This window comes from Oryctolagus cuniculus, chromosome 6 (genome assembly GCF_051225735.1).
Source record: "Oryctolagus cuniculus isolate XC-2025 breed Fujian yellow rabbit chromosome 6, ASM5122573v1, whole genome shotgun sequence".
In the NCBI taxonomy this organism is placed as follows: domain Eukaryota; kingdom Metazoa; phylum Chordata; class Mammalia; order Lagomorpha; family Leporidae; genus Oryctolagus; species Oryctolagus cuniculus.
Genome location: NC_142872.1, coordinates 13,388,010 through 13,401,714, shown reverse-complemented (window position 1 = coordinate 13,401,714; position 13,705 = coordinate 13,388,010). Strand labels below are relative to the sequence as shown.

At 48.9% G+C, this 13,705-nt stretch overlaps 2 protein-coding genes across 10 annotated transcripts in view; both read right to left on the bottom strand.

Moving 5' to 3' along the window:
• Nucleotides 1-13,705, bottom strand: part of SNCAIP (synuclein alpha interacting protein) — a 167,794-nt gene that overhangs the window by 76,256 nt on the left and 77,833 nt on the right. The gene's annotated exons all lie outside the window — the stretch shown is intronic.
• Nucleotides 6,011-8,692, bottom strand: LOC127490656 (uncharacterized). Its single transcript, XM_051844151.3, has one exon. The coding sequence runs from the start codon at nt 8,572-8,574 to the stop codon at nt 7,603-7,605; it is 972 nt and encodes a 323-aa protein (XP_051700111.3). The 5' UTR covers nt 8,575-8,692; the 3' UTR covers nt 6,011-7,602.

Below are 13,705 nucleotides of genomic sequence, written 5' to 3'. Positions count from 1 at the left end.
ATCTCGGGACAAGAAAGCATCTGAGAGTCTGACCCTCGAGAGGAATTCAGTGCTGAGCTCTAAGGACCAGGGCCACTACCCCCATCTCTACTGGTGCCTCTTGCCAAAACACTGACTTCATCTGTATTCTCAGATTGAATTCGTATTCAAGGAGCGTTTCACATCTACACGAGCAACAAAACAAAACTCCCTGCACATGAACTACCCACGCGGCACTGCTTTGTGCTCCTCTTCCTAAGAGAGAAAGAAAACCTTTGCCAACGCAGTAAAATGTTACGAGGCAGGGCTTATGTTTCCTCCGCTTTACAACTGGAGGAAGGAAGGGCCCTTGCCTTGTCGTGACTAGTGTGGATTTACGTGGTGCCACTCCACGGCTATGACCAGAGGGGACAGGAGGAAGCCGTGCCAAGCGCAAGCTCGGGAACCGCCCACACCCATCATCAATCTGGCCGGGGCAGTGGCAGGGAGGCCAGTGGGCTCACCTCCTGGGGCCGGCAGGAGTGGGCAGCGCCCAAGGGGAAGACAGGCTTCAGGCTCCCCAGTAAGGACGACCCAGCCCAACGTTCTGCATGACAGAGTTTTCCTGCTGTGCACCGCAGCTGGCTTCTGCTCCCGGTCAGGTGTGTGTGCTGCACCCTCACACCGGCAGCCCTGACCCTGGACGCTGCAGTCACTTGGCCTGGTTCCCGGGTGTCATGGGGACTTTGTTTTGTAGAGGAGTCCCTCTCCCCCTAAATCCTTCTCCCCAGGTCTGTTCTCCTTGAGGACTGACTGCTGGCTGATCGGACCCTTCCTACTGCAAGCCACCTGAATTTCTCTTCACTGGTGTTTAACTGGTTACTCACTGAGGCAGGTGTGCTGTGTGTACATAAACAATTTTTCAAAAGGGGGCAGAGTGAAGATGCAGACTGGTCTGGGGGAGGGAGAGTAGACAGAGGTCAAGGGACTATTTCTCAATGCTGCAGCTCGCTCAGTGTGCATAGGAACACTGACAGAAGGGCGATGAGTAAAGTATCAGGACGTGGGGACAAAGAGCCAGGGCTGGGGCCTGTGTGCTGGGCAGATGTCATGGTTGACTCCTTGGTCCCCGTGGATGTGCCCCAGGCGCAGGGAGAAGCCTGACCCCAGCTGCTTGGGCAGCTGAGGAGTGACACAGAGAGCATCCACATACGGGAGCCCGGCAGCACTCTGCCGCTCACAGTCTCCCAGTGCCTACAAAAGAGCAGGTGTAGAGATCCAGCCCCTCAGGGTCCATCACCACCAAGACACCTTCTCCCGGGAGACCTCGGTCTCGGCCCAGCTGCCTCCTTCAAGGGATTAGAAAGACAGCCGAGTCAGAGCAGAGCTGGGGAACAAAGACAGCGCACCCAAGTGAAAAGGTGGCCTCTCCCCCCACTTCCAGACGATGATCTCCTGTTTGATGCTATTGCTTTTTGGCTATGACTTGAACACTGATGTCAGAAAATCATCCCAAACGGAGACTTCCAAAAAAAATCTGTTGCGTAACAGCAGCATTGCTGGCAAGAGCGTGGAGTGGCCCACAACAGGTCGAGAAACGACACTCATCTTAATGTACGCTTTCTGGTGTGCTTGGCTCATAAAAGGCTCCCTGATTTGTGACTCCAGTCACATATCACATAAATTGCTCCACTGAAATTCTTGTTAAAATGTATTGCCTCACTCGGTTTTACAGGGAGTCAGCAAGGGCTTATTCTGAAGGCTCACGTTACACAGACTTCTCCTCGGCTGCCAGAGTCACCGCTGCTACGGTTACCATTTACCACAGGCCCGATAATTAAAAATAAGCCGGTCTTGTCAAAGTAGATGAGCGGCGTGCACTCCGTGATGAGGTCAGGGCAATCCGGCCACACCACCATATCTTCACTCTGTACCCACCAACACTCAGCACAACAGCCACTCCCTGAACACACGTGTGTGCGCGCACACAAGCCTGCCAGATTTTGCATCGGGATAAATTTCCCATCTCAAAGCCTTGCCTATAGACCTTGACCTTGCTTCCTCCAATGCAACAGCTCAAAAAAAAGAAAAAAAATTCACCAACTCTGTCTGCACTGGAAGGCCTGGGTGGAAATGCTGTCCCCAGCTGGCTCAGTAGCTTGCCTGGCAAGGAAGCAACTCATACCAAATGCCGGATTCAGTTTCTTTCCCTCTTTGATTCAACGGTGGCCAGAGCATGGCAGTTGCTAAATGCCGTCTTGTGGCAGAAAAACGATACAGGCAAGGCGTTTCAGGAGGCTGAAGGAGAGCCAGCCAGCATCTGTGAGAGAGAAAGCAGGGAAGCATAGGGACTATGGATTTTTGCCACTTCTCTCTTTATGGAATATTCTGGGTGTCTGAGCTGGGCACTCTGCACACCAGGATGGGGCACACAACGCGAGAGGAGACAAGCCAGACCACAGTCGCTGCGACAGAAGGAGCTGCCTGCCAAACGAAATGCACACACAGGGCCCCAGATGCTTAATCTGGACCTTGGAGACAGGGAAGTCTGCCTGGGAGAGGCGGGAGCTGAGGCTGGGAGCTGAAGCAGGAGACTGGAGGGTCAGGGGAAGCGCCCCAGCAGCGGGTACAGCACGCACGAAGGCTTGCTGGCGAGAGTTCTGCACTGGGACTTCCAGGAAGATGGTAACAGTGATACAGCACCAAACGCAGTACTTCTGCTTCCTGAAGGTTGAGGGCCAGGGTATGGGGAGACACAAAAGGGTACTTCCAAAGCCGAAGAGTAAATAGAGCACAACTTCTTGGAATATCCGCGTGTCTGGCATGCTTGGTAACATACAAGGGAGTGTTTGGTATCACACGGCAGGCTTGGACGCTTGGACGTGGTAACCTGGGGCAGCTCCAGCTCCCAGAGAGGAGGACACACTGCTGAGCTCCCTGCCTGTGCTGAGGGGGCCCCCACAGGAAAACCTCCAGCAATCTCTGCGCAGGCTGGGGGCTGGGGGCTCCCAATGAGACTTGATGGCTCCCTTTGCCTCACAAAGACCCTGGGACATGAACTTCCTGGATTCTCCTGTGTGGGGGTTGGGGTTGGGGGGAATGGGGAGCAGTGCTGTGGTGTGGTGGGTTAAGCCCCTGCCTGGGATGCTTGCATCCTGTGTGAGCACTGTTCTACTTCAGATCCACCTCCTGGTCAGGCACCTGGGAAGGCAGCGGATGCCGGCCCAAGTCCTTGGGCTCCTGCTACACACCTGGCCATCTGGGGAGTGAACCTGCAGATGGAAGATCTATCTATTTCTTCCCCAACTCCCTCTATAACTCTGCCTTTCAAATAGACAAATAAATCTTTTAAAAAAATCTCAGAGATCAGGAAACTAAGGCTCAGAGAGGTTCTGTAACTGTCTCATCTACACACAGCCAAGCTTCTAATTGAAGTCTAGCTCTTTCTTTCTTACTTGTCAAAACCGCAGTGTTAAGCAACACTGCATCTGTGTCATACATGTCACGTTTCCTACTCATCTTCAATACTTTCTATAAGACTGTCCATTATAATTCTGTGAAGGGAGAGGGGGGTATGCAGCTTGATTTACGACTTGCACTCATACCCTTCCTACTTGACAGATGGAAAACATTCAGAAATATTCTGGCTAATGTTAGGTCCTACTCAGAGAGAAAGCCAGCTAACAAATCGCTTCCTGCTAAATGGGCCAGAGCCCTCCCAGTTCACCCACACTGCTCCAAGTCCTGGGAGTGACACTGAACCACTGATCTCAGAATGCCATCGATATCCTTATCCCTGAGTTGTACTGTGATGAGTGTCCACGAACCATTACTCCAAATTCTTCTTTCAACAGAGTCTACACAGAAGCGGGGTGAGGGGGTAGGTATGGGGCACAGTGGCTTAAGTTGGTGCTTGAGACATGCACATCCCATGTCGCAGGGTCTGACTTGAGTCCTGGCTACTCCACTTCCTATCCAGCTTCCTGCTAATAATGCTCTTGGAAGGCAGGAGCTGATGGCTCAAGATCCTGAGTTCCTGCTGCCCCGCGGGAGACCTGGGTGGAGTTTCTATGCTCCTGGCTTTGGCCTGACCCAGCCCCAGCTGCTGTAGGCATTTGGAGAGTGAATCAGCAGATGGAAGATTTCTCCTTCTCTTTCTCTCTCTCTCTCTGCCTTTCAAATACAATGAAAGTAAAAAAAAATTTAAAAACAGAGGTGGCAGGCAAGATCATCACCATTAAAATATACAGACGTTTGTATACTTTACATACCTTACCCACAGGTACTCCTGAACTAGTCTATAAAATGCCACTTTCCACAGGTGGTCGATTCAACACTTTAATTCATCTTCAAAGGAAAGTGGATTAAGACTACGCTTCCTTATGCCTTACCTTACAAGGCTGTAAGTTAGCACTGCACCAGGGAACTTGATATGAGAGGCCAGGATCATTCCCGTCTTTGGCAGTTCTGAGGCATAATTTATATTTTAAATTCTTCTAAAAGATTTGGGGGTAATTTCAATTTCGGAAATCCGAATGCTGAGAATCAACTATCTTGCACTAGGACCTCAGAGTCTGGAAGGATCTCAATTTTTTTAGCCTAAAGAAGATGTACCCATTTTTTTTTATAGCTTTGAATCTCTCTGTGTATATGTGGAATTTAGAATGCATTTAACATTCAAAATTCTTTCTGGAAGAAGAAAAGAACCCACCCTCACAAGAGCTGTGCATGAGAAGCCAAAGAAGGAACCATAGGGAAGACACAAACACACAAGGAAAACACAAGCAGACTCACAAGAAACACACATACAAGGAAGACACACGCTGCGCTTAGTTCTGGGTCCCACCTTTGAACAGGGCCTCAGGGTGAGTGGAAGGTAGTGAGACAGAGTGCCAAAGCGAAGACAGCCAGCGGCAGGGAAAAGGAGGCAGCACAGCTAAGCAAACACCGAACTAGGAAAAGAGAGTTTCTCTCCAAGATGAGGACTTTAAAAGACACAGCAGGTGGAAGAGGATTTGACTCCAAGGGCAGGACTCGGAGGGACTTTCTGGGAAGTGGGTTTCAGTAAAGACTTTCTAATCATGACACCGGAATGGGCTTTACTGGGTTGCCAAGTGAGATCACAACCATCCCAGCAAGAAATGGTCCCCAGGGAACTTAGGAGGGGCCCCGACAGAGGAAAGTCAGAATCCTGCACTGGGAGGGGACAGAGGACCTAACTTAGGGACCCTGTGTGGGCTGAGGCGAGACCTTGGGGAACACCCCTGAAACCAGCGCAGGGCCTCTGACAGCCCAGTCCCACCTGGGTCCCCCTGTGGGGCGCTACCGGGCCATTTTTGCTGAACCTGCTTTATTCTCTTTCACCTCCTCCCCTGCTCCCGCCAACAACGCGGATGAAATATGGCAGCTAAGGGAGAGAAGAGCGAACAAGGGAGTCAGACTGGAAATAAGTTTAAAGAGAGAACAGGACTCTTGTTCATTCAGCAAGCATATGATTTATTCTCTGCTGCAGATTAAAATCTATCAATTCCACAAGGACAAAACTATGACCTAATGAGGTCCAAACAAATAAAACAAAGTATCGGGGAAGAAAAAGGAAACATTTCTAGTCCTGGGAAGTTCAGCATGAGCTTAAGCCAACTGTGTCTCTCACTGGCTTCTGGAAAGGAGCTGTGGAATAATCTGGGAACTGGACTTGCACTCTGTCATGTACAGGAAACTACCCAAACCTAACCCACGTTCCAGACCGAGGGAGCACCTGGAGCGGCGATGGCGTATGCTTGACTTTGCAAAGACTGCTTAACTTCTGTGATGGATCTGTTTAGCAGCTAGTGTTGAGGACGTGTGGAACACAGATGAGAATCCCGACTGCCATTTTAGAGAGGAGCAGACATGACAGCAGGACGCCTGGGGAGTGCTGAAGACCACGTCCTGAGCCAGAGATCTGGGTGTCATGGCAGGCGTGTGTGAGGATTAAGCTTTGGAGCAACCCTAGACTAGGGTTTCCAAACTTTAGCATGCATGGGAATTATGCAGAAGGCTTACTAAGTAGATTGCTGGGTTCAACTCCCAGAGTTTTTGACCAAACAGCCTGGCATGGGTCCCAAGAATTTGTATTTCTAACAAGGTTTCAAGGTGACACTGATTGTGCTGGTCTCAGAAACCATGTTACAGAACCACTACCTAAGATCAGTGGCTGTTCCCAGCTCTGACTACATCTGCACCTAATTAAAACATGGTGGCCTCTTCCCCACATCCTCCATCTCCCCAGATGTTAGCTTCATTACACAGGATCCATGCCTAGTGCCCTTCTGATTAAACTACCTCCGTGGACTCGGCCAAGCATTTCCCATGAAGACCACCCAGAAATCTCAGAAGGCTGCAAGTCTATCTCTGTGTACTTTCTGGATTCCCTGCGCTGTCCATGGGACAGACAATGGCCCATGCAAGCCTACAGAACTGGGGCCTTGGTTACTTTACAATTTTCTTTCTCTGTAGACCCTAACGGCAACACAAATGTCTTAAGTCCCCTCCACTAATGAGGTCCAGATTTATAATGCTGAGTGCAGCCTTTTTAGAGCAGAAATCACAACTGGTGGGCATCCATTCACCAGAACTACAGTAAAATAAATCCTGGCTCTGTTAAAACAGAAGGAAAATGGGGGGAAAGTCTCTAATAAGAATAAGCTGGAAATTCAATGCTTACACAAATATATGCATCAACATTTACAATAATTACTCATTGCATCTGAAGCACTCCAAATGGCTGTATTGGCTAACAATGAAACATCAAAACTTGGCCATGTATTTTTAATTAGAATTATAATCTGGATATTTTTATTGAATCCAAACCCAGAAATCAATTATGAGGATTTTATAAATTCTTCTGATATGTAAATGTACCAAGTTAACGACCAAAAATGAGTGTACTTTTTAAAAATACTATGGTTTGAAATATAGTTAGAGGAACAAACAAGGATAGAGGCTAAATGTCTGTAGCAACCAATATTTGCACAACTATACACACATGCACAGTATGACTTAGCAAGTACTAACTCACTGATCCAGTGCTTCTCCCTAATCCCAACTTACTAAAGACGCTGAAGGTAAAGGGGACACAAATAATACGCTTCCAGTTTAGAGGAGGAGATACTATCATGCAAGGTGCAAAACGGGACACTGCACATCCACCCAACACGCTTCCAACAAGGGTGGGAGCATCTCAAGAGAAACGTGAGGGACGACGGTTCCGTGAGTACCTTCAGGGATTCAGCTAGGAAACGTTATCCTCAGACCCGCTCGTTTTTGAGCCTTGCACAGAGTAAATACCTAATATCTTGTTTATGCTCAGTTCATTTCCAGGCTGCGATCACTGCTGAGCCGCTTGCGACTGGCTACACTAACAAATCTTGGCATCGTCCTAAATCACACAGGTCACGATGGCTATTTTTCTTCCACTTCCAAGAACTTAGTGTTCATATATCTTTTCCGTGCACGGTTTCCCTCTGCAGTCTGTTTTTGGAGAGGAGTCAATTTTCTAGAGGCCCTTTCAGAAACGGTCTGTTGATGAGGGTCACAAAAACCTAGCTGCACCCTCCCAAGACGAGGCCCGTTTGCCAGTGATTAACAAGCAGCTCTCCGCCATCAAGCATATGGAGAAAGAACAACATTTGCAGGCGGTGGGGTGGGCTTTACCTCTTTGGCACCGCAGAAGGACACCAACTTCATTTTGTAATTAACCAGCATAAGCAGGAAGGGACTGAGAGCAGAGAAGCCTGAAGAGAGAGCCGAGAGAACAGCTGGAATCAAGACACACGCGGCCAAGTCTTTCAAGAAACAGACTAAGATAAAGTGCGAAATCCAAAGTGGAGTGATCAGCAACATTAATAAAATACTAAACTTGGCTCCTCTAAGGATTTCAACTTCTGAATCATCATCTCCGATCCAGATGTCACCATATGTCATCTTCTTTCTCTTGGAAAGGAGGAAAGACATCCAGAAACAGACGAAGACTAAGAAGGCTAAAGGCAGAACATCAATCAGAACTAAAAATATTTTCCCATAGTAAAGCTCTACCTGCTCATTTCCAAAGTCTATCAGGCAATCCACGTACATCCTGTTGGTGGACAAGGGGTCTGTACCATTTCCTGCGCTCGGGTTCTCTGCCTTTCTGGTGTAAACTGCCAGTGGGGTGTACACAGCCACACCAGCCACCCAAAGTGCAGACACCAGCCTCACGGAACGCTGCTGCTGCTCCAGGCTTGCAGCCTCTCTCAAGGGGTGGACGATTTGGTAAAGCTTCCGGTGGTACAGCAGCGCCAAGTGTAACATGAACCAGATGGCCAGAGAGGTTGTCAGGGCCGCTGTGAAGTGCAGAACCTTGCAGCCAGCTGAATCCGGCACAATCCCAGAAGAGTAAACAATCTTTATGACATTCACCACCAAGTTTTTAATAAGGTGGACGGATGCAAGACTGAAAATGAGAAGAAAGGATGTCTGTACACGTCCAGTGATGCACTTCCTGGTGGTGTAAAACAAACACGTGTTTCCCACACAGCTCACCAGGACCAGAACAGCACAGGCGATGAGTTCGAGCACGTCTGCAGAGGGCTTCATGGTCAACGCCAGACCAAACACCCCGTCCTCTTTAGCTTAAGTCATACAGCCTTTGGTGAACTTCTAGGAGGTCTTAAGTGAAAAGACCTGGATTTAAAAAAAAAAAAAAAAAAAAAAAAAAAAAACCACCGTGTTGACAACACCATCAAGTGGTGTGGACGATGGCTGAGATGGTCTAGAACAGAATCCTGCTGGCTCCAGCGTGTGCTGCTGGAAACAGAGCTTTCCCTAGAGGATTCTGTGTGCTTAACTTAACCATGACGATGAAGCTCTGGGTATCAGCTTTTAATTAAAGGTTCTCAGAAAGGTGTTTACAGTACAGTGATACAATTTCCTAGATACAGCACAATACGGCTTTCAAGAGGAAGAGGATGAGGTTAAATTTTTGCCAGCAAAGGAAAGGTGACCAGAGAAATCGTCCCATTCCACTCATGGGGAAAAATTAAAGTAGCAGGTTCCTGAATAACAGCAAAGATCCCAAAACGATGAGACTGAGCTGGGACACTGCTTCCTGTTCAGATGATCTCAAGGGCTTGTGAGGAATGCAAAGGAAGATGATAGAAAACACCCTCGAAAGAAGCAGGGGAGGGAACAGACGGGAGCAGGAAAGTGGGGGAGCGAAGAAGGGGAAAGAAAGGAAGAGACCCCTTCACAAGCATGGGCACTGTATCCACACCAAGCCTCGAAAGCACCGGTTACAGGAAAACTCGGCAACAAGGAGGTGGCTGGGGAGACGCTCCCACCCACGCACAAGGGGCTAGGAGAGGCCTTTGCACTCAGTATGAGCAGAGCACAGAGAACAGGCACGGAAACAGACTGTCAAGTAGTCTGGCGTGTACTCACTCTGGATGAATCCTGTTGAATCCTGTTTGCCTAGCGTATTCTAATGATCCACCGTGGAGACAAACTGCAGTAACGCATGGGCTAAGGGTGCGGGCACAGGCTGAGAAACAGGCCGTTAGGGGATGTCGTCTTGGTGCAGACCCCACAGAGCTACACTAATTCAGAAGCCTGCCACCTTGCGAGCTAATGCAATCTTACGAGTCCACAGTAGAGGTTCCCTAGAACATGGTTCCCTAGGACGATGTTGTCTGGCTCACGTTGTGCTTTCCTCTACAGCATTGTCTCCTAAGTCTTGTTGTCATCCCCTCACCCTGCCTCCGTCCCATTCTGCTGAAGTACAACTGGGAATGGCCTGCCCCAGTGGTGGGATGCAGCCAGCTTATATGGACTTGGGCAACTGGCACAACTCATGCCAGCTCTGTGCTCGATGACTTCACACTGACAGCTTGCAATTGGCCATACTGGGAGTATTTATGCCACAGAAACTGGCAAAAGCCACAAATCAGGACTTCTTTGTGTTTTACGAGTAGAACGTTGATCTGGGCAAAAAATACAAGGAAGAATAATAGGAAAATAGGTGATATTTAATCTACATAAAGATAATGTCAGTATTTGTTATCCATCAAGCTGTGAAGTCAAGTAATGGGAAATTCCTAGGGCCACACATGTAAGAGGCCCAGGACGGTTAAGCAGGCAGGAAAGTGGGCCGTGCAACCCCGCTGTGGAGGAGGCGGGGGCTGGGGACAGACACGTCCCATTAACCCCCTTTTCTCTCATGGGCTTCCCAGAGTTAGCCATCTCAGAGTCTCCACACAACATGTTCTTCTTTCCTTAGAAGCATCTACCATCTCAGCGTCAGTTACAATCAGTCACTGAGGCACCACTGTGTTTCTGATAATAACGAGGATGACAATAAACAGTAATATCACAGTGACAATGCACTGACCATTTATTTAACAGCAGCTTGCACCAGGCCCTGGGTTGGCATTTTGCTGCATCAATTTAATCTGATTTAATCCTTAACGTCACTCTTACAGATGAGGGAATGGCAGACTAGAGAGTAAAGCCAATTACCCAGAGCTACTGCCTGCTGAGGACAGGAATCCAAGCCAGGCCTCAGGAGCTCTGCACCACTGCTGTGCCACACACTGTCAGACCCAACGATTTACGATCGGTACACCCAAGACCCAGGGCTTTCTTGAATTTATCAGATGCAAGTCATGTGGATTTCTGAATGGCCCTTAGTCTCTTCTGTCTTTCAATGAGAACAATTCATGTTATAATAATCTCCAAGCGTTCTGTATGTGGGTTCAAGAAGCACAATTGGAAATGGAAAAAGGCCGTTTCCAGCCTTGGCAGGATTACACAGAGGCATGGTGACTGCTGGACTCAGTCTGCCAACAGTGAATGACAACCACAAATGGCAGGCACCACACAGCCCACCTTCACTGGGGACTTCACTCTGGGCTACTGGATTAAGAAAACAGCTCTGTGATGCTATGTCTCAAACTGTCCAGAGTAATTTACAGTACATAATACTGGCTTTTCAGACATAGAACTTGAGGGCTAATTATGAAAAATATTTTGTAAAACACAAAAAAAGCTTATATAAACATTTTTCTCTTAATAAAAAAGGATTTATTTATTTCAAAGGCAGAGTTACAGAGAGAGAGGGAGGGACAGAGAGAGATCTTCCATCCCCTGGTTCATCCCTCAAGTGGCCAGGAGCTTCATCCAGGTCTCCCATGTGGGTGCAGGGGCCCAGGCACTTGGGCCATCTTCCACTGCTTTCCCAGGCCATAGCAGGGAGATGGATGGGAAGTAGAGCAGCTGGGATGCTGGCATTGGTGGATTAACCCACTGTGCCCCAACGCCAGCATCAGCATTTGTTTTTTAAAGAGCTGGCAAACACGTATTATGTCCTTTTTTGTTAGGATGAGTGAAGTTTGTGCCATTTGTTTCCTTCAGTATTGTTTCTATAGTAGAGAAACAGCAAACATTAAATATAAAGGGAATAAGCTTTCTTTAAAATTAGATAGAGGGGAATAGATTTAATTTTTGTGAATATTTACTTAGCTGTTTACCAACAACCCACTGGATGCCCGGCATGGCCAGGCTGTCAGGACGGGACACAGCCATGGGAGACATTGTTCTCTGACATAAACAGGTACACAGTCTCATCATAAGGACATGTAAGTGCACAGTGTATTTGTATACATATTATGCCTATACACATATAACAGACAACATTTATAGTTTATTTATTTGAAAGGCAGTTATAGAGAGGCAGAGAGAGAGAGAGAGCGGTCTTCCATCTGTGATTCACTCCCCAAATAGCTGCAATGGCCAGAGATGAGCTGATCCAAAGCTACGAGCAAGGAGCTTCTTCCAGGTCTCCCACATGGGTGCAGGGGCCCAAGCACTTGGGCCCTCTTCCATTGCTTCCCCAGGCCATAGCATAGAGCTGTATAGGAAGTAGAGCAGCTGGGTCTTGAACTGGCACCCATATGGGATGTTGGCACTGAAGGTAGCAGTTTTACCCACTATGGCACAGCACCAGCCCCTACATTTATAATTTAATAAAAATACATAATAATAATACAAATGAATAATCCAGTGCAGTAAACCACATGATTGTTGAGTATAACGTTCAGAGAAGAGCAGGATCTGTGTGGGCAACACTGTTTTCAATCTGCAGCTCACAGTCAAAGAAATCCGAGCTTGGAAAAGTGAATCACTCGCCCTACTTGCACTAAACGCCAGGCCCCTGCGGCACACGGCTTTTCTGGAAAGGGAAGGGGAAGAGGAAGCAGCGCAGACGGGGCTGGAGGAAGAGGTGCTGGGGAACCTGCAGGCTTAGTCCCGGGTTCCTGAGCTGCCTGGATGAACTCCTTACAGCAGAAAGCCCACCTGTTAGGGGCAGGCCCAGGAAGCCATACGGCATCCTGGCCAGGCAAGGTAAGTGTGATGTGGACATTTCAGGGGGAGGGGAGGACGAACGAACGGGCCTGTGCAAGCCAAACACCAGCCCTGCCAATCCAAGCTCGCTGAGGTCATCTGAGAAGCGAGGAGCCAGAGGTCCTCTACAGCTTCCATTTACTTTGGCATAAGATGTGACAGGAGAGGGAACTGAGGGGGAATTTACATGGCACAGGCCAATTTCCAAATCCACACTGCTCGGCGTTATTTAGCATCTATCTGAATTCACAATCACGAGTGAAGGGGCTCGGATGCAACTGCTTTCCCTGTAGCTGAAAGTAAGCTGGGCTCGCACCCATGCCCACGTGCATTTCTGAGCGTGCCCCAGGCTCCCCTCGACTGCAGACTGCCGGTCAGAGCAGGCGGGAAGCGCACTGCCTTCACCTGGGCATCACGCTCTCAGAGTAGCAGGAGGACAAACCAGCTACACGGGCTGAGGGAAGGGCATTTACTGCTTTAAACTGAGGATATGACAGAAATAAATGTCTCCTAGGAAGAGATGCCTGAAGCTTGATTCTAAGTCTGCATCTCTACAGGGCACTGACTCAGCTGAGTGGGGGTCAGGAGGAGCCCGCGTTCCTGAGTGCAGAGCTGGTGTGGTGGAACAGGGTCACTCGCTGACTCACAGACGCATGGAATGATCTGTTCCCTGCCACGGGAGCCCGGTATCTGCCTTTCCACATGGAAAAAAATGGAAGGAATTACCCAATCTCCTATGCTGGAGTCAGAGGCTGCCTCAAGTTATTTTTAATTCTCTCTGATGCAGTGATTTTGTGACCAGCCAGGGTAAAGACTCAAACCCTCGAACCCCAAATGAGAAGGGAGTGGAAGGGAACGACAGGCTGGCTGGGGCCAGAGCAATTAAACGCCAACTGCCTTCCAGATACAATAATGTTGCTAATTACACTGCTGTGCCAAGAGCTGGGAGACGCAGACAAGAGCTCCAGGCCGCTCTGGAGAGAAAGGAGCAGAGGTTTACTAAGCCTGACTCTGAGCTGGAGCCTCCATGTGTGGAAATCCTTAGAGTGACCCCCTCTCTCTGGGGCACCTCAAGAGTTAAGAAGGCCGAGTCCCTGGTCCAGTTCCAGCTGGTTCAGGACCTAGCAAGGAGCCCCACCAGCTTTGAGGGACTCCACAAGGCAGTGCGTGTCACGCAGTGTGACTTCTGGACACACAGGATTCAAAAGCTGCAAGACTCCTGGTCCCAGGGGAAGCTGAGAGAACCTGAGAATGGGGCCACGATGGGAAAGTCTGGGAGGATGAGGATCCCAGGGACACCTCTCCTGTGGTGTGTGGGAAGGAAAAGCCC